At 43.8% G+C, this 22166-nt stretch overlaps 3 protein-coding genes across 4 annotated transcripts in view; 2 read left to right on the plus strand and 1 right to left on the minus strand.

The window, feature by feature from the left end:
• rbm15b (RNA binding motif protein 15B) overlaps positions 1-2782 on the minus strand; it is a 73709-nt gene extending 70927 nt beyond the window's left edge. Inside the window, exon 1 of the mRNA XM_089011187.1 lies at positions 2740-2782. The gene's annotated coding sequence lies outside the window, so the exon portion shown is untranslated. The remainder of the gene's footprint in view (positions 1-2739) is intronic.
• smpd4 (sphingomyelin phosphodiesterase 4) lies at positions 275-10709 on the plus strand. 2 transcript variants are annotated; one of them, XM_089011185.1, is made up of 20 exons: positions 275-409; positions 804-954; positions 1028-1114; positions 1226-1362; positions 1447-1522; positions 1602-1710; positions 1807-1859; positions 2069-2220; positions 2301-2433; positions 2507-2578; positions 5103-5192; positions 5845-5996; positions 7258-7348; positions 7424-7530; positions 7595-7758; positions 8301-8506; positions 8586-8816; positions 8910-9041; positions 10076-10204; positions 10291-10709. In XM_089011185.1, exons 2-20 carry the CDS (start codon positions 916-918, stop codon positions 10609-10611), a joined length of 2481 nt encoding a protein of 826 aa, XP_088867311.1. In that variant the 5' UTR covers positions 275-409; positions 804-915; the 3' UTR covers positions 10612-10709. The 2 variants fall into 2 exon arrangements, with proteins under 2 accessions (XP_088867311.1, XP_088867312.1); XM_089011186.1 differs by lacking the exon at positions 5103-5192.
• A 707-nt stretch (positions 10710-11416) lies between these two features.
• The window catches only part of LOC148889918 (dedicator of cytokinesis protein 3-like), a 29829-nt gene continuing 19079 nt past the window's right edge, over positions 11417-22166 (plus strand). Inside the window, 18 exon segments of the mRNA XM_089010036.1 lie at positions 11417-11633; positions 14744-14827; positions 15051-15091; positions 15230-15285; positions 16388-16484; positions 16653-16810; positions 17572-17656; positions 17733-17771; positions 18674-18837; positions 18915-18996; positions 19088-19148; positions 19220-19367; positions 19444-19532; positions 20473-20598; positions 20660-20784; positions 21226-21388; positions 21483-21589; positions 21679-21841. Of these exon segments, the coding sequence (XP_088866162.1) occupies positions 11597-11633; positions 14744-14827; positions 15051-15091; positions 15230-15285; positions 16388-16484; positions 16653-16810; positions 17572-17656; positions 17733-17771; positions 18674-18837; positions 18915-18996; positions 19088-19148; positions 19220-19367; positions 19444-19532; positions 20473-20598; positions 20660-20784; positions 21226-21388; positions 21483-21589; positions 21679-21841 (1825 nt within the window). The 5' untranslated portion in view covers positions 11417-11596.

Below are 22166 nucleotides of genomic sequence, written 5' to 3' on the forward strand. Positions count from 1 at the left end.
ATTGTGTGTCGCTTTCTCGGTCATTGACGATACCTACCGTGACGTCACGGTGGAAATCGTCACCAACTCAAAAAACAAAACTTCCTGAATATTCAGCGCCAGTCTTAAAACGTACAATATAGCCATATGCCGTGGAATCTTTGTAAAATACGCTCAGTAGAAGTCATTTGAAGCTATTTTACAATTTATGGACACAACTTGTCCGACGGCGTTGGTTGTCCTTCAAGAGCCGGTTCCAATCGTTAATTCTAAGTGGCGGCTCCAAGACCCTTGTCGCTCGCGAACGACACATCACGAGAAGACGACGAAGAAGAGTCTACGGCGGGGGAGAAACTGTTGCTTAACGCGAAAACGCGACTAAAAAAATATTTATCCAACTTTTTTTCACCTCCGTGAAGTTCCAAAGAAGGTCAGTCACCAGGATGACATTCAACCGTTTGATAATCCCAATAATTATGTCTTGGTTTTATATCTAAGCTTGCTAGCCCACCGTCGATATGCTAATGACTGCTACTTTACCTCACTGAAAGCTGCTCTCCTGACTGAAATCAAGTAAAAATAAAGTGACTTCTTTACGACTGGCATCGCTTTTGAATAGTGACAACTGAATCTGTCAAAAATGTTTGGTTTAATGTGCTGAAATGATCACGAAGGCTTGAGAGCAGAGCACCAGTGGTTAGCATATCTGCAGTTGGAAGTTCGAATCTTGCCACCTTTTTGAATTTGTTTTTATGTATTTATTTCCACCACCACTCTCCAAAATATGATATTCTTCATGCTTCATTCAAAACGCGCACGTCCAGTCATTGTTTGTCTCACTGAAAAACGGCGACCAGTCACTGTCTGACTGCTGTGCGATTGGCTCAGGAGCGAAGAAGATTTTGGACGACGAATTGGGCTGCCAGCTTCTGTTTGATGGCAGCTCCAAGCTTACAGCATCCTGGCTTTCTTCTGGTGAGGCCCGATTGAGTGACAGGTTGTCTGATTGATTGCTTGTCATCAATTAAAATGTGCGTGTTGCTTTCAGGCCAACCTTAAAGTGGACTCACCCAACAAAACTTTAGCTCAGCGATGCCACGATCTTACCAAGCTCATCGATGACTATCATGCAAAGGTACAAGCGGAAATAATATCCTTGCAGTGTGTTTCCATTCTCCAGCGGACAAAAAAAAGGATAATTCCAAAAGAATCAACTGAACAAGCGTTGTTTTGCCGGCTGCTTCAGGAGCTGCACGCCATCTTCTCGTGGTTAGTGGAAACCATCTTTGGAAGTCTGGATGGCGTCCTGGGAGGATGGAACCTTCGCCTTCTCCATTCGCAATGCAGCGACTTTGCGTTGGTTGTGGATTTCCTGAAGCCCAGGTGACTCATCGCATCTGCACATGACAGTGATGTGTGTCTTTTCCCCCGTCAACAAAATAAAGAACCTCTGTTTGTCATGTTCAGTGGGTCCATGATGAAACTGGTTTACAAACTTCAAGCAGAAGAATACAAATATGAAGTGCCTGTCAATTATCTACCGGTAAGCCGATGATTTGATTTTATTTGCAATCGAACTATTGATGGATTTGTTGTGCTTCTATGTACGTTTTCCCATGCAGGCGCCGGTGAAGACGTCCATCCAGGAAGGCGTTCTTCCTGACTGTCCCCTCTTTCACAATCGGCCTCACTTTCCCATGTCCGGCATGCTAACTCTCAACATGGCGCTGAGTATCCTTCACGCCTTGGCCGGCGTTTGACACATTTGACACCGGGCTCAACTCTCACCTCCCGGTTGAACTTTTTTTTTTCCTCAATGTAGCGCAGATCCATTTGAATTCTTCATGTTCTACTTTGCCTCCTGTCTCATTACGCCAAAGGTGAGAGAAGCGTTTATCGGGCGCACGTGCACCTACGCCAGTGGCGAAGCGTGCATTTCACACCTTGGCCTTCAGTAGTGCTAAATCAATGCAATCCTTTAGATTAGATTAGATTAGCCAATTGTTGCTGTTGTTATTATTGTTCTTCTTCTTATTATTATTACACATTAACATGTAAAAAGTTGTAATGAGATTGGATGATGTTCCAGGGCTTCCCTATGGGCCAACACGTCGGCACTACTGACAGCGCCTACTTCATTCTGGTGGACATGTACCTCAAGTACTTCCTGCCTACCGAAGGAAACGTCCCCCCGTCGCCATTTTCTGACAACAGGGGCTCCGTCAGCGCCCCCACTCCAAGGTATGCCGCTCCTACTCCACCGCCGTTGCTCCGTGCAACTGACCCATTTCACACCGCGCGTCAATGTCAACGTCATCCAGGTCGTCCAACATCTCATTGGCGGGTTACGGCCTCCACAGTCCCAGTCTGCTGAAGCATCACATCTTTCATCAGCCGTCCGTCAACGCCGACCCCGCCGCCCAGGAGATCTGGAGGTCGGAAACGCTACTCCAGGTGCTTCGTCTTTACTTAAAAGCAATGACTGGATCAAAAGGGACACTTTCAAATATTAGTATGCGTGCGACAGATGTTTGTGGAGGTGTGGCTGCATCACTACTCTTTAGAGATGTACCAGAAACTGCAATCTCCTCAGGTGAAGGTAAGAACAGTAAAGAACGTTCCGGGAACCCCAATGCCCACACCTACAACACCGAGAAGCCTCCCCCCCACCCGCCAGTCATCTACTGATGGAGTGCTCATTCGCTTTGCCTGCACTCACTCGCCCTCACTCCTAAACCACCTTTAAAGGACAACCGACGCCTCCGGACAAGTTGTGTCCATAATTTGTCAAATGACTTCTACTGAGCGTATTTTACAAAGATTCCACCGCATGTAGTTATATTTTACGTTCTAAGACTCGCACTGAATATTGACGAAGGCTTGTTTTCGAGTTGATGACGATGCCTGATGTGACGTCACATCTGGAACGCCCCTGACCGAGAAAGCGACACACAATGCATTTTGGGTACTGTGTTTGGTCTGAAAACTTTGTGTTGATGGCGAAATTAGAAGGAAAGCACATAAATAACGCAATGGGGAATTGTTGTGTGTTTATTATTTGATAGTAGTTGACACAAATTCCCAGCAGACAAATCAGCCCTTTTCCAACGGAGCTTGGGCGCCATCTTGTGCATTTTCTGGGGCGCTACATTGGAGTCCATATGCCTCAAAATGACACGGACTTCTTTAATCGATTGCAAACATTTATGCTTTCCTCTTCTGAACTATTTGAATCATATTCATAACTGGATGAGTAACAAGAAAGCATCTCCCCATCTGAAGCCATTGTTTTGATTCTCGAGCAAGCACGCCATCACGCATGTCACAAACAAGGGGGCGGGACCTTCTGAAACTCACCATCATCATTTTGAAGTAGTTTTGGGACACTTTAACTGATTTTTATTGGTGTTTTGCATTTGTCTAAAAATATCAGCCTGCGTGTTTTGGGTATTTGAGATGCTATAAAACGTTTTTCTGATGTCAGTTAGTAAACAAAAAATGGTGTCGGTTGTCCTTTAAAACAGCTCCAGGCTGACCGAAGTTGACTCGTGGCTTTGCTTCGTGTTGTGTGCATGCTGCTCATGACCACATCGGTATTTCTCGGCCCTCCCGTGTACTGACATTGCCGTCGATCCGCTTTGTTTCTCGCATGTTGACCCTCGCACTGCGCTGTGTCGTTCTAAAGTCAACCTCAAGTCACACTGCGGCTTCTTTCGACAACAAGCTGCTGCCTACGAACCCCAAAACATGGCGACGCGTGAAGCGTTTCAGTGGCAAAGGTCAGAACGGCCTGAATGGTTTCTTGCTGTCAGTGTTTTCCCCATTTTGACTGACAAACAATCTTACTAAAAATTTCGTTTGGGCTTTTTGTGGGCAGCTCTATGGGTGTCGATTGAAAGTCACGATGAGACTTTGTGGTTGAAACTCGCATGTCGTTACGACAACAAAATGTACGTACCGTATTATCTGGTGTATAAGGTGCACCCAAAAGCCTTGATTTTCTTTTACAAAAATGACCTTGCACCTTATACGCAGGTGCACGTTATATGTGAAGTAGTATTGAGTCACAACTACTGTCAGCAGCCACCGACTATTTCCCCCCTGCAGAAGAAGTCGTGCGTAACCCCAGCCTCTACCTTATAATGTATTGTGCCTTATATTTGGAAATCTTTTAGCTAAATATATAGTTCGATGAGAAGGTTTCATCAGCCGTCATCTGTCCTTCTTTGAAGGTGTCGGACGTTTCGCTTCTTATCCAAGAGGCTTTGTCAGCTCACTAAAATTTGCTGGTAGCTACCAAAGTTTCTCGCTAGAGATGACGGCTGAAGAAACCTTCTCATCGATGGACCACTCCTGTACGACAGAGCTTACACAGACGTAATTACAGATAACATCCGACTTACAACCGAGTTCTGTTCCGACCAAATGGACGTAAGTCAAAATGGTCGTAAGTCGAAATCCATTCAAAATGTTGAATAGAGACGCGGAGGCTAAATGACTCGCAAACTCCCCCTCTTAAAATGTTAAAAATAGGGTCTGGAGGTCGTGGTCGTAAGTACGGGTGGTCGTAAGTCGAGCCGGTCGTAAGTCGGATATTACATGTATTTGGAAAACTGTTTCATTCATTGAATATGTGCCTTATATTCCGGTCTGCCTTATATATGGAAAAGGTTTGAACATACACCATTCATTGGGGGTGCGGCGCGCCTTATACTCAGGAAAATACGGTAATAATTCTCCCGTCTATTGTCATGTTAGCGCTCCGCTAATTGTTCTCAGAGCATCCGCTGAGCGTTGAATGAAACACTTGAGATGAAGGAATCGTTGACATTCTCCCCCCCGTACGCACCCAAATGATTTGGATACGCATCCTTTCTGTTTTGGATGGAAAAAGAATAAAAAGACAAATGTATTTTGAGTTCATATTTGATGATCTCCTCTGTTCTTCCTCTTGTGTTTCTCATCTATCGGCTTCTTCTTGTTCTTCTCTGAATTTCACCTTCCACCCTGACCTCTTGACTGATGCACTTCCTTTTCTCCTCTGGTCGCTTTTTGTGTTGTCCTCCTTGAACCTACCTCCCTTCGATCCCCTGCCCCACTCCTGGTGGTTTACGGGTCAACAGCTGGCGCTGCTCCAGTACCGTCTCAGTATGTCCAGCATGCCGTGCCAACCACACGTCCCACCAGGCTCAGGGACCCTCCACACCTACCAAGTACTTAAACCCTTCTTGCTCAGCACCGCCTGAAATGCCGTCCGTCACCTTTGGTCCGGCTCAGGGGTACTTGGTGGAGACCCGAAGGTCCTGCTTAAGGTACTTCTTGGACTCGTGGCCTTGATTCCTCACGGACCTCCAGCTCCTCCCACCAAGTACTCTTGCAGTACCCTCGTTTCTGGCTTCAGTGTGCTTTGATTTGCTTGCGCGCTGATTTGACTGCTGTTGTGTGTGAAACAAATGCTAACAAAATGTGTGAAAATGCCTTGGTGGCGTAATTTGGAGTGAGTACAGACTTGGGTTTGTTGGCGTTTGAGCTTAAGAGATGCTGCGGCCGGGCATGGGGTTCTGAGGTCCTGCCTTGACGGAGGAAGCCCCGCCCCCATAACCACCCCCTTCGCTCCATGTCTTTTCTTGCCTTGTATTTGAATTCCGCACAAAGTCAAGCCAGACTTAAATTTTGGAGTGTTTCTGGGGTCGGATTGGAAAATGGTGCAAAATCGGATTGCGCAGGTCCTCAGTTCTCCAGGGCACCACATGGCCTTTGCCGCTTGATTGGCTGCAGTGGGCCCAAAGGGCAACTCGATTGGCCGCTTGCCAAAAGAGTTTGACGGGTGTCACCGACCGCCGCTTGACTTTGCCGCCTTTGCAGGAACCCTTCAGCCCGAGCGAAGAGCACGTCTTGGCCGTGCGTCTGCTGGTCAAACATCTGCACGCCTTCTCCAACAGCCAGAAGCCCGAACAGGCGTCAGTTTCCCCGACCCACTCGCACCCCCACGCCGGCCCCCTGGAGGAGTTTAAGAGGTCAGCTTGCTCACACGAGCCGAAAAATGTTAAGATTTTCGTTTGTAAACCCATTTCGGGCGTCAGCGTAACATCATGGGCATTGACCGTGATGTCACAGGTACAGTGATACCTCGGTTTACGAACCCCATGGCTTACGAACTTTTCGGTTTACGAATGTTAAATTTATGAAAATTTTACCTTGGCATACAAACTATTTTTCAGGATACACACAGAGCTGCCACAATGAGTGTTATGTCGTTCGCGAACGAGCGCGTTCTCCTAGCAAGAAAATAGCAGCCGGCTTGTTTTGGTCGTCTATTCCCCGCCCCCAGTTGTCGGTTAAAGCCACGTGATTGGTCAAGAACGCAGCAGTGAGGGTGTGTGGGTGAGGGGGTGTGGGTTACAGACAGAGAGAGAGTGAAGACCTCCAAAAAACAAAACGGCACCAGACATTTTTTTTTGTCTTCTATTCCCCGCCCACAGTCTTCGGTTAATGCCACGTGATTGGTCAAGAACGCAGCAGTGAGGGGGGTGGTTTAAACATTAAAGAGACAAGCAGACGACAGAGAGAGAGTGACAAAATGGATAGAAAATAGTGACATTTGGACTCGTTTCAACTTTGATAGTTCAAAGGCAGAGTGTAGACTGAAAGGTTAAAATTCGCATCAGCCAGGATCCACAAATAACGCGCACAAGCCATCTATACACTTGATGCAAAAAGCCATCAACTCAGCTAAACAGAACACAATTGATGAGGAACAAAGTAAAATTATCGCAGAGAAAGCACCTACAGGGATCATTCCTCAAGATGGTGAAAGAAGAAGGTTAAGTTCCTCATCAAGTGTTTAATGCTGAGGAAACCGGCCATTCCATTCCATCAATCCATCAACGACCATCACAAAGGTCAATAAAACGACTATTATACGTTACAGTTTATTTCGTTAATTATAATACCCTAGCACATTTATTATACATAAAATAAGGTATATTTTGTGTAGTTTTAAGGCGTAGAAAATTAGAAAGTAGAAAATTATGTTTTATGGGGACCTGGGAACGGATTATTCTCATTTTAATGGTTTCCTATGGGAAATTAATTTTTGGGATACACACGTTTCACCTTACACACTCTGTCTGTGAACCATGTAAGTTAGTTCATCAACCAAGGTAAGCTAAGCCCTTTGGTAGGCACTTCTCTCCCGAGAGTCAAATCAGCCCTACCCGTCGCATGCGGTCATGCCATCACGCAAATGCCCTGTCTCACTTTGTCGTGTCTCTGCAGAGTTGTGCTGCAGCGCTTTGTGCAGCAAAAGCTGTTCCTGTTCCTGCAGCACTGCTTCGGCCACTGGCCTCTGGACGCCTCCTTTCGAGCGGTACGTCTCCAAAATCGATTTTTTTTTTTGAGCTTCCCGGCATGGCTGCTGACTTCATTATGGTGGCGACGATAGGTGCTGGAGACGTGGCTGAGCTTCATCCAGCCGTGGAGGTACACCGATGACAAGCCAGCCCACATGCAGGCAGACGTCGCCAGCAGCAGGAGCGACCCTGAGAGATGGTGGGTCACGTGCCCGACCGGATGTTGTCGGCCGACGCTAACTTTCTCATGTGAAAACTGGCAGGGAGTCGTTCGTTCAGGAGAACCTGCTGGTTTACACCAAGCTCTTCCAAGTGTTCCTCAACAGAGCTGTGCGCATTGACCTGGTCAACGCCAAGAACGCGCTGATGCTCTTCCGGGTGGCCAAAGTCTTCTCTCAGCACGACCTCGGAGACATGATCCACAAAGGTATGAGAGTGACACACTTTTAAACTCGCCGCGTTTCAATCGGGATTTTATTGTCGATGACTTCGATTTCATTATCCGATGGTGAAATAAGATGGATAAATCCATCTACGTCAAGAGTGTCAAACGTAATTTTTTTTTGCCACAGGCCACATTGTAGTGACTGTTTCCTCTCCGGGGGCCGTTATGAATTTGGGGAAGCCGTTAGAACAGGAATGTCAAACTCCGGTCCTCGAGGGCCGCTGTCCTACATGTTTTCCAAGTCTCCTTGACGGCCCAGATTTGGCTCCCGGGCCTTGACTTTGACACCTGTGCTCTAAAATGACACTCAGCAAATACAGTAATGTCTCGTTATATCGATATTCAAGGGAGTCCGAAAAAATATCGATATAACCGGGACTATCGATATATCCGACTCTGTTTGCATGTAATTTTGTCAGTGCGTGCATAGAAATAGTATCGATATAAACGGGACTATCGATATATCCGATATCGATATAACGAGACTTTACTGTATTCAGTGTTCCAGTTGTGAACTTTTTCAGCCGAACAGCTGTTCCTGGAGCCGGAGCTGGTCCCCCATCACCGGCAGCCGCGAGGCTACCTGACGCCCGGCCAGGGAGGCAGTTTCCTGTCGTCACGGCAACGCACCGCCACGGACGCCGTATTCCGGGTCAAAAGTCACGTGTACGCCTTAGAAGGCCAGGACTGCCAGTACAAGCAGATGTTCGGCTCCGAGCTGCGGGCTGTGGTGAGGCACCGTCGTATTCTCATTTTTCTCCGTTGGGACGGCGCCTTTGGTTCAGGGGGGTCACCTTAGTTTTTGTCAGGTGGTGAAATTAATCCAGGTGGTCGCGCAAGCCAGACAGACGGCCAAACGGATTTCTGACCGTTCCAGCCAAGCGGCAGCCAGTAAGTCTTTCCTGTCCTGGTTGGCCTCGCCTTCTTCGGATTCCAACAACGGGCTTTGCGGCGTCGAGTCAGACGACAGTACAGAGTGCCTCAGGAAGACTCACGAGTTCCTGGACAGAGCGCTGGAGAACTTGTGCACCATCTTCAAGGTGCGTAGAAAAGCGATTTGTCTTCCCTTCAGCACCTTCTCCATCTTCCGCCGTCACGTTGTTCTCCTTTGATCCACTTTTCTTGTCTCGCAGCTCAACCAGGGTCAGTTGACTCAGCTCACGGCCAACGTGACGTCCTCTCAGGATGACTGCGAGTCCAAGCAACTGCCCGATTGCATCGTGGGAGAACGCGGCCTTGTCCTTACCGACCTGGGCAGGATGCAGGTGCAAAGTTGACCCTCTTTTTTGTGTTATGGGAGGACTGCTACAATGTGTCCTTTTTTTTTCGGTCAGGGGCGTTCCTTCAGTGACGTCACGTACGGACTCGTCACCAACTCAAAAACAAGACTTCCGGAATATTCAGCGCGAGTCTTAAAACGTAAAATATAATAACTCCTATTATATCCCTTTCCTCCAAGAGTGTCAAACTAAATTTTTGCCGCTGGCCAGTTTGCTATAAGGCAGAATCCTCAACATACAAGTTTAATTCAAACATCATGAGAAAAAAAATATACACCCAAAAAAAGTATATCAAATCATCTTCCCTCATTGAAACAAATGAAAATGTCATTAATGCGTTCTCGGTTGCCCCAAAAAATGGCAACAAAAACTATTTTGCGAAGCAAAAGAATATTCTGAAAGAACAGATGTTCTAAAAGTACACCGAAATGCCATTAACTTGTCACCACCCCCTGGCCGTGACTGACATATTTGCTTGTGTTCACTATGCATTGTGCTACTCCAGGAGTGTCAGTCATTTCGTCGCATTTTTTGTCATGGGCCACATTGTAGTTACAATTTCCACTCGAGAAGCCGTTATGAATTTGGTGAAGCCATGAGAATGTTTAGTCTCCTCCACATAATACATATGGAGCGCACAACAAATGAATAAATAATCAATAAGTCATTAATAATAATGACTGTTATTGTGGTTTACATAGGACAATTTGAAATTTTGGTTTGGAGATTCATGGCACTTGACATGCTTGATTTGCTTCCGTGGGCCGAATTAAATGATATGACGGGCCAGATTTGGCCCCCGGGCCTTGACTGGTGTCAAAGTCGAGGCATTACTCCATTGGAAAGCTAGCTTTTAGCTAGTTTTGTTTGAGGCAGAACATGCGAGGTTTGGAAACAAAACAACCCACGTATGTCATAATCCGATTGCGACGTGATGACGATGCTACGAGTGACTTGCATCCGCCGTCATTGACTTTAAGCCAGCGGTGGCCAACATCAACCGCCACACTTTTGTGCAGATTATCAACGGACTGCGGAGGTTTGACATTCAGTACCAGGGCGACCCGGAGCTGCAGCCAATCAGGAGCTACGAGAACGCTCTGCTTGTTCGGTTCTTGTACCGGATGTCTTCACTTTTCAATGCTCAAGTAGAATATCACACAACCGTTCCAAATCTGAGCCAACAGCCGATTCCACATCTCACCGGATTCGTTCGTGTGTTGTCCATCCTCAGTTCGAAAATCGCTTGACCAAGCTCTGCTCACGGACGGATTTCGCCGGACGCCTGGGTCGTCACTACCTGACGAGTTCCGATCCCGACACGATCCTGGCGAGGAGTCCTGCGTCCACTCAGTTTTGGGACAGGAAGCGGCAAGCTCGCGTTAGCTTGCGTCCGCTGGCGAGCTACAGGACTATCCTGCTTCTTGTTTTAAGCTATGCCGTGGGCGCCATCCTTTCCTTTGGTCCAGTGTCCAGCACCTTACTCATCCTCGCTGCCATATTTCTGCACGGAGTGGCCGCAATGCTTTATGCAGAGAAATGGAAGACGCACTAGCATGAATGCTGCAAAACTTTGTCGAGGAACAGGGATCCTGCCGCAGCTCATGTCGAGCGTCATCGGGAAAACAACCAATAAAGTGCTTTGATTTTTAATTGTGGTCTTGTAAAAATAATCATAATAATAGAAATAAATAAAGATCACTTTTTAAATGAAAAAAAAAAGCATTTTGTTGTACATAAATAAATAATGACTTAAAAATCTGTAGGAAAAAAACAAAAATGAGTGCTTAATTTCAATTTATATTCATCACTTTAAATTAATCGCTTAAAAACAAGAATGGGGTTGCTTAGTTTTTAATTGTGATCTTTAAAAATTCACTTTAAAAATTCGGTTAAAAACGTACAAAATATTTCGTTGTAAATAAATGATCATTTTTTAAAATTTGTAGGACAAAAACCAAGAAAATTAGTGCTTCATTTTCAATTGATTTTTATCACTTAATTGCTTAAAAAAGAAAGTGCTAGCTTGGTCTTCAATTATCTTGTAAAAAATAACTACATTAAAAAATCACTTTAAAAATTCGGTGTAAATACAGATTTTTTTATTAAAAAACAGGAAAAGGCTGAAATGTATCCATCCATATTTCTGCAATCATAAAATAAGACAACAATGCATTGCTGTGATATTAAAAATGTCCGTTGCGAAGTCACAAAAGTCGGTTTTACATTCGGTGCTTTGGTTTTGAACTGTTTTTGACCCGTTTTAAAACCAGGTCGCGCGCGCGCAATCGTTGATTGTGCGCTACTTGTTTCAACGCGCATGCGCTAACTCCATTGACCGTTCATCCTCTTAAAAGCGTGCACGTCCCGCGCGTGATCGCGTCGTCGATTTGTGGAAGACGACAGCTCCACGAATAAAATGATTAAGATGACGATGCTTTAACTCGGAACCTCCTAATCTTCATCACTTATCCCAAACGTTTATCAGGTGACATTTAAAGCTTCCATGAAGACGGTGTTGGCGTGAACTTTGTGACGTCATGTGGACGCTGACAGAAGATGAGAAGCTCGGCGTGGGTGAGTGGACCTCCGAACTCTCGCGTACATTCGACGTGACGAAAGTGCGATGCAAAAGTTTGTCTACTTTGAAATGTGTTTTTGGCAAAATACCACTAAACGTAAAGCATGTCGCTCGCTGTCTGTCTTACTTCTTTACAGAATTACACAAAAATACCTGTTTTATTTTACGTCATTGCCCACCTTTATATGAGCAATTGCCACCTGACGGCCTGATCACGTGACCATACCGATGCCCCCCCCCCAAAAAAAAAACATATTTAAACTGACTTTGAAGGCCTTTTGAACGCGTTGGTTGTGTTAGCGTTTACGACAGCGCAGAGAGTTGAATAGCACGAAGAAAAGAAGCTTTTCACACTTTCTCAATGCAACGTCACTCTCCGATCGAGGGACGGTACTGAGGTGAATGCAAATGAGAGGTTAATTCACTGCCAAAACAGTGTCAAAACAAAAATGTGATTCATAACTATGACATTAAACATCATGGCATTAAAAACACAGACTGTCCAGCACAACAACGAAAAGTTTAGCACATCTGCGTGTGCCAAATCCTAACAGGACGTTCCATTCGGGGCCCACTGTTGCCAGGGCAACGGCCTGGCTTCCGTTGGAATCAAATTCTCCGAAACAAAATCAAAACTCTCGAACGTTGCGGGGTCGGAGGTCAGCGTGGAATCGTTCGTTTGTTTGTTGGTTGCGATTTGTGTTTGAAGAAACTGGATTTGCACGCTAATATTTAGCTTATCATTTTGCTACTTTAGCCTATACTTTTAAGGTCTGACAAACTGTTTTGCCTAGTCTAATATTTTTACTTTTTGTGTTTTTAAATGACATCCATATTTCTCTTCCTGATGTTCTTCACACCACATTAATATTTCACTTCGAATGTTTTCGAGATCAATATTTTATGTGAAAATGATGTCAGGTTAGCTTGTGGCGTCCTGGATTAGCAAAATGGCTGATGGCTATGCAACCTTGTTGGCAAGATGGCCGCAAACTCACCGGTTTCGCATTAGTCAATCAATTTACTGACTTGCACCCAATTATTTTACTTTTGTGTTTCTATTTTCACCATGTTTTATTTATTTATTTATTTGTTTTTTTGTTTGTTTGTTTATTTGCGTGTGCTTGTGTGTGTGTGTCCGCTCGTGCATGTGATTGAGTGAGCGAGAGAATCAGTGAATGTGTGCGTTTGTCCAGATGGTCCGACGACCTAAAAGTAGAGCAGTGGGCTAAGCCACTTGAAGAGACATTCGTCGTGTGCGCGCCTCTGTGACTACCCATGCTCGTGCACGTGTATGTTGTCGCTTTAGATTTTTTTTTACAGCAAATGTTTACACCAACATCTTCAATGTCTTCTTGAGAACACGAAAAACACAAAGTAAAAGAAGGAATTCACCAATTCTATTTTATTTATGCAAGCTCGCAGACTAACACAGACACACGTGGGTACACGTGCACGCGCATGCGCGTGCACAGTCATATCCAGGTCAGTAAGTTGATGTGATTACATTTTTTTAACAGTCGCCTGAAGCATTCCCTTACCCGTTTTTTTCACTCTGGCAGAGCAGCTTCTGAGCAAGAAGGCTTTTTTTTCACCTCCTGAATTGCACCAGCTCACGCATAAGCTTTCAGGATAGCATCTTTGGACCCAGGGAGCTATTTTTAGAGTTTAAAATCATCCACATTTTTAAAGGATAACCGACACCATTTTTTTGTTTCCTAACTGACATCAGAAAAACGTTTGATAGCATCTAAAACAGCCAAAACACGCAGGCTGATATTTTTAGTCAAATGCAAAACAACAATAAAAATGACTTAAAGTGTCCAAAAACGACTTCAAAATGAAACAGGAAATGGCCAGTTTCAGAAGGTCCCGCCCCCTTGTTTGTGACGTCACGCCAAGATGTCTTGCCTTGCTCGAGAATCAAAACAATGACTTCAGATTCGGAGAAGATGCTTTCTTGTTACTCATCCAGTTATGAATATGATTCAAATAGTTCTGAAGAGGAAAGCATAAATGTTTGCAATCGATTAAAGAAGTCCTTCCGTGTCATTTTGAAGCGTCTGGACTCCAATGTAGCATCCCAGAAACTGCACAAGATCGCGCTCAAGCTCCGTTGGAAATGGGCGGATTTGTCTGCTGGGAATTTGTGTCAACTAGTAACAAATAGTAGTCTTCACCATCGTGTTATTTATGTGTTTTCCTTCAAATTTCGCCATCAACACGGATTAACACGACGTTTTCAGACCAAACAAAGTACCCAAAATGCATTGTGTGTCGCTTTCTCGGTCAGGGGCGTTCCTTCCGTGACGTCACGTCAGGAATCATTACCAACTCAAAAACAAGACTTACTGAATATTCAGCGCGAGTCTTAAAATGTAAAATATAGCTATATGCGGTGGAATCTTTGTAAAATACGCTCAGTAGAAGTCATTTGAAGCGATTTTACAAATTACGGACACAACTTGTCAGGAGGCGTCGGTTGTCCTTGAAGTAATGGCTGTTTAGCGTTCATAATTGACTATTTGACAGCAGACTTGCGCTCCATGTGGGAAATGTTAGCGAGTCTGTTTTGTTCATTTGGTCTTTAATCTTCATCATCTTAATCCATCAGGATTTTAGCTTCATTTTCTTTAATCCGCCTTGTCCAAACAACAACATCATCATCTGCTGGAAACACCCTTTGAAAAATCATCAAATCATTCCCGAAATGTCCTCCCGCCACACAGGAAGTGTGCGTGTTTCAAATGTGTGCTTTTGGAACCAGCTCGGTTTGTTCGTGCGTATGATACACGTATAAAAGACGGAATATAAAAAGATGTAAATCAAATGCCGCCCCCCAACCCCCATTATTGAAGAAGTGAATGCCGACAGAGAGGCTTTTGTGTTGCAACAGCTCACCCTGACCCAAATGGAAAAGACAAATGTTCTGCTCAATCATTCAACAGCTAAAAACGTGACCCTCATTGTTATCATCATCATCATCATCATCATCATCATCATGACCCGGTTGGCCAATAATGGAGTCGGCGGTCAAGTCACTGTTCAGTTGTGTCGTTATTGAATACGTCATTTTTCCTCATGCGGCCTTGTCTTCCCAACGCAGCCATCTTCAATTTCCGGAGTTCCGTCCCTCACACGTTGACGTTGGAGCTCGGCGAGAGCGTTCGCATCTTGGAGAAATCTGAAGGTCACTTTCAGTTCTGAACTCAAGCCAATCATCATCATCCACCCAGACAGAATCGTTTTCGTCTTGTGTGACAACTAACTGACACCATTTTGCTTATCTTGGTTGGAATTTATCTCCGTATCTCCACCTCTGTATGCCCTCTGCCCGTCTCACCACGATGGGGTGCAGAGCTTTCAGCCGCTCCGCTTCCAAAGTCTGGAATTCACTTGTGATTTTTTTTCAGGATGGTTTCGAGGATACTCGTGCAGGAGGACAAATATTAAAGTAAGAAAGGGACACCTGACATTGCTTCTTTGAGATTCACTTGTCATTTCTTTTCATTTCATAACGTTCCTATTCATCTAAATGACTTCTACTTTTTGATATATGTAATGTGTACTTTTTGCTTCCCTGTTGCCGCAGGGAATTTTCCCGTGTAGCTACATCCACGTGAAGAAATGTGCCGTCACCACTAAAGGGTATGACCACTACCGTAACATGTAAACTGTGAAGTGACCTTTTAATAATGATTGACATTTGAAACGTGTTCATACATGAAATTATGATGATGATGATTAATATTATTATTATACATTTAATTTACCAGCGTTTTTCTGAACACCCAATCACACTGCAATAAAAACAATACATAAAACAATAAAATCATGAATAAAACAAGAAATATTATTAATTATTATTAATAATAATGAAATATTAATAATTAATAAAATATTAATAATAATTATTATTATTATTATTTCTTGTTTTATTCATGATTTTATTGTTTTATGTATTGTTTTTATTGCAGTGTTCTTGGGTGTTCAGAAAAACGCTGGTAAATTAAATGTATAATAATAATAATAATAATCATCATCATCATCACATCATCATCATCATTATTATTATTATTATTATTGTTATTATTATTATTATTATGAACCCCCAGGGACACAATAAAAACAATACATAAAACAATAAAATCATGAATAAAATAAAAAATAACAATTATTAATAATAATTATAATAAATATGAAGAATTAATAAAATAATAATAATTATTAATATTATTACTTTACATTTAATTTACAAGCGCCTTTCTGAACACCCAAGGACACTGCAATAAAAACACTACATAAAACAATAAAATCATGAATAAAACAAGAAATATTATTAATTATTATTAATAATAATAAATTATTAATAATTCATAAAATATTAATAATAATAATTATAATAATGATATGATAATAATGATTATAATAAAATATTCATAATTAATAAAATAATAATAAGAAGAATTATTATTATTATTATTATTATTATTATTATTAATAATTTAATTTCTAAGCGCCTCAAGGTCACTTTACAGTCATAGTTTTTCTGTGGGTGAGCAGGGGTAGCCACATGCGCCAGCGTTCACTCAACCCGGAAGTAACTCAAATACATAGAAAGCTAGCTAGATAGCTAATAGATAACTAATAGACATGAAAACACATTTTTTTTTCCCAAAGAGCACACTTATCATGCACGTTTCATTTGCATTAAATACATGTTGAAGAATGAAAGTGTCTATATTTTCAGATCTCAGGAGACCGCGGTGCCCGTTGAAGACGCAGTCGTCACCGAGGTGACGTCCACGCTTCGGGAATGGGCGTCGCTGTGGAAGCAACTCTATGTGGTGAGGTTCTTCTCGTGACTATTTACCTTTCTTATGCACTTTATCGGCGCTAGGATTTTTGGGTCTCTGCGTAACCGGTGAAAATTTGTGCTGACGGCAGAATACGTCTCTGTAAATTTGATCAATCCACGAATGAATGAATGAATGAATGATAAATGTCCCTGTCAGAGACACAAAGTGGATTTGTTCTTCCGAGTGGCTCACGTAATGTCCGAGCTGGTGGAACTGAGGAGGCAGCTGATGACGACGACGGCGGCGCAGCTAACTGAGCAACACGAACGAGACATCAAAAGACACTTGACGGCCAGAATGGACTGGGGAAATGAGTGAGAACACATACAGGCGCAGGGACGCCATCATACACGTATTCCTCATCTGTGTGTGTGTGTGTATCACTAGTCTTGTGAGGACCACTAACATTTTATACCATACGCAGTGAGGACATTTTTGACAAGTAAGGACCTTTTGGGCGGTCCTCACAAGTTTTTCATTCTAGAGGCTTCTAGAGGGTCTATATATGCATCTGTTAAAGTTTCAGAGAGGTCCTCACAAATTCACCCCAAATGATTTTTTTTGGTGTGGATTTTCATTTCACTTGGATATACACACACTTTTTACTCACTGTGTGCGTTTATGTGCGTGTGTGCGTGGTTAATGAGAGGAAAAAGTTCATACCACAAAAAGCAAAATGATATTTTAACCAAATTCACTACAGAGGTGAGGACTTTGACTGGACCCATTCGGAAACCTCACTCCCGCTGTTATTTCAGTTTCAGGTCCACTTTTTTTTAAAAGAAGTTGAAGTGGGAAATGGGGTGACATTTAGTATTTAAATGTAACACTAGTTCTCTAAACTTATCAGCAACTCTGGTCCTCACTCCTTATCTGGAGTTATCCGGACCTCACAAAACGATTGAAACAGAATGTGTGTGTGTGTGTGTGTGTGTGTGTGTGTGTGTGTGTGTGTGTGTGTGTGTGTGTGTGTGTGTGTGTGTGTGTGTGTGTGTGTGTGTGTGTGTGTGTGTGTGTGTGTGTGTGTGTGTGTGTGTGTGTGTGTGTGTGTGTGTGTGTGTTTATCTATGGTCAGACATTTGGGTTTGGACTTGGTGCCAAGAAAAGAGTTTGAGATGGTGGATGAAGATCGAGTCAGCGTCTCGGATCTTTATAAGATGGTGAGTGTTTGATCCAGACGCGCGATTAATATTGTAATATTTTTGCAATCATTCATTTATGTTTTCTTCTTCACAGCATCTCAGCAGTAGAAATAACGTTCAACACAACTCACAGGTCTGTCAACTTTGCAGTCATTTTGAGAGCTAGCATGTTACAACAACCCTGTTTAGCTAGGTTTTGATGACCGGTTGGATTCCAATGTTGACTGGATGGGCAGTCAGTTGTATTTCACTTTTCTACAATTGGTACTCTTTAGCGCATCGTACTATAATAATAATACATTTAATTTACATAATTTACATACTTTCAAAGCACGCAATGACACTTTCCAATGAAAATGAACAGTGGAGCAATAAACAGCAGAGCAATTCAAGCATAAATAAAATTATAAATAATAAAAGAACTGAAAAAACTAAACTGTGAATGCAATTTTAAACAGGTGGGGTTTGAGACTACATACCTGTCAACTTATATGTTTTCCCCGCATTGTATACATTTTTTTAATCGTTTCAAATAATGTACGGCGTATTTCAACTTCTATACGGGGGGAAAAATTGGACCGATCTTAGAACGGCCATTTTGGCTCAGATCCAGTTCGTCAAAACTGCTGAATGAGAATTATATATACAGTCGTATTGATAAAAGCAGAATCATAAAAGCATCTGCTTGTTAGCATTTTTTTATGATTTCAAATAGTGTAAAAATTATGATGAAGAGTGATGAAATTAGACGGCAACTTAATTTTATTAGGGACAAAAAAAAAATCTGTTCAACAAGTCAAGAAAATAAGTAATAAGTCGAGCAAGGAGGCTAGCTAGCAATAGGCTAATGTAGCATCCAGTTGAGCTTTGCTCTACTTTGCACTTGCTAACGCAATGGGAAAAAGACGAAATGCTGCAGTTCGAGAGGATTGTTTGAAGATAAGCAGAATGGAGACAAAAATGACATTTGAAAAGAATCTTTCGTGTTTTGTAAGATTTGACGTGATTTACGACATTGTCTCGAATGGCCCACAGCCCAACTCAAACCCTCAGCAGAGGCACGGTAGCGGCCACCAGTGGCGAGCGCCGGTAGCGCACCACTTACTACTCAATCTGAAAAGTTTCACTTCAAACAACATCGGAGAAGATAGCGACATCTTCTTTTGGCTCTATGACTTGAGGGAAGGAAAAAACATCAGGTTGGTTTTCGGTCCTATGGTCAAACTCCCCGTTAAAAGAGCTGAAAGTGCAAGTTTGCGTTCTGCTTGTCTTTCAGTGAAAAGTTCCTGGTGAGACTCAACAAAAACGGGGGGCCTAAAAAATCCGAGAAGACGGACAAATTCTGCACTCTTTTTACGGTAAATTATGATGCGCTGCCTCCTGCTGGTATCATCACGGTCACTGCGGTTAAGTTGTAACAATATGTGCTTTTTTTGTATGTGTGCGTAGGACTTGAGCAACAAAGATATGAAGCGGGACCTCTACATTGTCTTTCAAGTGATCCGCACAGGTAAAAGGACAAAACAAGGGAAACATGTCAAGTTCACAGCCACACACACACATTTATAATTGTCATAACAGGAAGAATGTCGCTGAACGACCACAAAAAAGGTCCTCCACACGTCCGATACCGCCGGCCTTACGGCTGTGCTGTTCTCGCCATGAGTGACGTCCTGCAAACTATCTCCGAGCTGAAAGACGAGAAAGACTTTGTACTCAAAGTGTACACGTGAGTTTCTCTGCTTCTTGCGCGCATTGACGCACCACACGTCAATTTTAGCTGACTTGAAAATTCAAAATTTCAGGTGCAACAACGAGAGTGAATGGTACCAAATCCATGAGAACATCATCCGCAAGTCCAGTACCAAATACTCAGCGCCTGGAAACAATTACGGTATGACGGTTCTCTTTAAAAGACAACCGACACCATTTTTTTGTTTCCTAACTGACATCAGAAAAACGTTTCATAGCATCTAAAATACCCGAATCACGCAGGCTGATATTTTTCGTCAAATGAAAAACACAAATAAAAATGACTTAAAGTGTCCAAAAACTACTTCAAAATGAACCTGGAAATGGCCAGTTTGAGAAGGTCCCGCCCCCTTGTTGTGACGTCACGTCAAGACGTCTTGCCTTGCTGGAGAATAAAAAAAATGGCTTCAGATTGGGAGAAGATGCTTTCTTGTTACTCATCCAGTTATGAATATGATTCAAATAATTCTGAAGAGGGAAGCGTAAATGTTTGCAATTTATTAAAGAAGTCCTTCCGTGTCATTTTGAGGCATCTGGACTGAAATGTAGCGTCCCAGAAAATGCACAATATGGCGCCCAAGCTCCGTTGGAAATGGGCTGATTTGTCTGCTGGGAATTTATTCACCATCGCATTATTTTTGTGTTTTCCTTCTAATTTCGCCATCAACACGGATCAACACGAAGTTTTCAGACCAAACAAAGTACCCAAAATGCATTGTGTGTCGCTTTCTCGGTCAGGGGCGTTCCTGACGTGACATCACGTCAGGAATCGTCACCAAGTCGAAAACAAGACTTCCTGAATATTCAGCGCAAGTCTTAAAACGTAAAATATAGCTATATGCGGTGGAATCTTTGTAAAATACGCTCAGTAGAAGTCATTTGAAGTCATTTCACAAATTACGGACACAACTTGTCCTGGGGCGTCGGTTGTCCTTTAAATGTTCTAATGACTACGTGGACTGTTCAGGAACAGGAACGTTCCCGGCGGAGACGAGCAGTTTGTTTTTCATCAGCACAACCGGTGTGCTTTGTAGATTTTGGAGGTCTGAGGAGTGCTAGCCGGTGCGATTGTTTCCTCACAGGGCTCATCATCTCATTGCGGCTGCTGCGCGGCGACGTGGAGGAGCTCCAGCGTGAAAACAAATGGATGTCAAGCGGGAGCGTCACCCTGACGCGCAAGCTCGGCTTCCCGGATGTCATCATGCCGGGTGAGCTGGCGTTTTTCACCGTTGCGCGAATCACGGAAACAATTGTTGTTTTCTTTTCCAGGTGACATGCGTAACGACTTGTACTTGACGCTGGAACGAGGAGATTTTGAAAGAGGTGGAAAAAGTGTCCAGAAGAACATCGAAGTGGCCGTTTGTCTTCTCTGCGCCGATGGAGAAGTCGTACAGGTTGTCGTTATTTTGTATTCAAGGGTACAAGGTCACGGGCGCAAATTTAGCGAATAAGCGGGCTCCCGTCTGTCATGGTTGGCAAGGCGGTGATGGTGGTGGATCCCAAAATAAGCAGGCAAGAGGGAGCAGCAGGTTGTATTTGACAAATTGTATGAAAATAAAGTCAGCAGGAACAAAATCTAAAACATCAAAGTCATCCGAACAGGAAAGTACAAAGTATCAAAGAAAATCATGCCAAGATGAGACAAACCTGACAACGTGCAGCAACCACATACACAGTACACAATGCAATAACCCGACACCGAATGGTCGTGCCGGGAGTCCTTTTAACTGCCACTGATCGGAACGACCAGCACCTGTGCAGGTGCAGGCGGGGCCGACAGCGCCGCCCGTTGGTCGCCAACCAGATCGTGACACCGTCGACGGTCTTTTTGACAGGACTGCATCAGTGTGGGTTGCGGCGAGCCCAACGTGACAGAACATCGCTCCTTGGTGCTCTACCACAACAACAGCCCCCGATGGAGCGAGGCCATCAAGCTTCCCGTCCCCGTCGACCGATTCCGAGGCTGTCACCTCCGCTTCGAGTTCCGACATTGTTCCAGTGAGCTTTTGCCGCCGGGGGCTGCGTTTTCGGGCACTCCCGATCACGATGGCTTTTCCATCGTCAAGTTTGACTTCTCTCTGATTTCATGAAGCCAAGGACAAAGGAGACAAGAAACTCTTTGGTTTTTCCTTCACGCCGTTGATGAGGGACGACGGGACCACGCTGTCTGATCAGAGCCACGAACTCTTTGTTTACAAGGTGAAACTTTTTATTTCCCCTCCACCAACCTTGTCTTCTTTGCGATGACTGTTCCAGTTGTTGGTTGAGATTTTCGGTATTTTCTTCAGTGTGACGAGAACAGCACCTTGTGGAATCCCGGCCTCTATCTGAGCCTCCCTTGCTGCAAAGACCATTTGAGTCCAGGACTTCCCAACGCGGTCTTTCAGCGAAGCACCAGGGAAACATTCTGGATCTCTACCCAGCTCTCTTCCACTAAGCTCACCCAAAATGGTATCTGAAAAAAAAGATAGCCACATTTTCTTTTCACGAACACCTTGTGAGGCTTCATCGATGAAAAGGTTTCCTCAGCTGTCATCTGTCCAAATTTGAAGGTGTCGGACGTTTCGCTTCTTATCCAAGATGCTTCTTCAGCGAACTAAAGTCTTACTGGTAGTTTCGGCCCTATACACATATCCCTACTGTCCAGACGTGGTGGTGCCGGACCCTGCTAAGATAGGTCCCTGCTCTCAGGTTGAGGGGAGCAGAGGACTAATCCCTGCGGCTCCACTGATTGCTTCTATTGTCCTGACGACTGGCCTGATTGCCCAATTTGCCC

Source organism: Hippocampus bargibanti, linkage group LG12 (assembly GCF_051943395.1).
Source record: "Hippocampus bargibanti isolate YZ-2025 linkage group LG12, ASM5194339v1, whole genome shotgun sequence".
Classification (NCBI taxonomy): domain Eukaryota; kingdom Metazoa; phylum Chordata; class Actinopteri; order Syngnathiformes; family Syngnathidae; genus Hippocampus; species Hippocampus bargibanti.

Bases quoted from the DNA above. Each gene is read 5' to 3' on its own strand.
- smpd4 (XM_089011185.1), top strand. From the start codon at position 916: ATGGCAGCTCCAAGCTTACAGCATCCTGGCTTTCTTCTG. The intron at 5,997-7,257 runs GTCAGCTTGCTC...GTGTCTCTGCAG, and splicing joins CCCCTGGAGGAGTTTAAGAG to AGTTGTGCTGCAGCGCTTTG. The intron at 8,817-8,909 runs GTGCGTAGAAAA...CTTGTCTCGCAG, and splicing joins ACTTGTGCACCATCTTCAAG to CTCAACCAGGGTCAGTTGAC.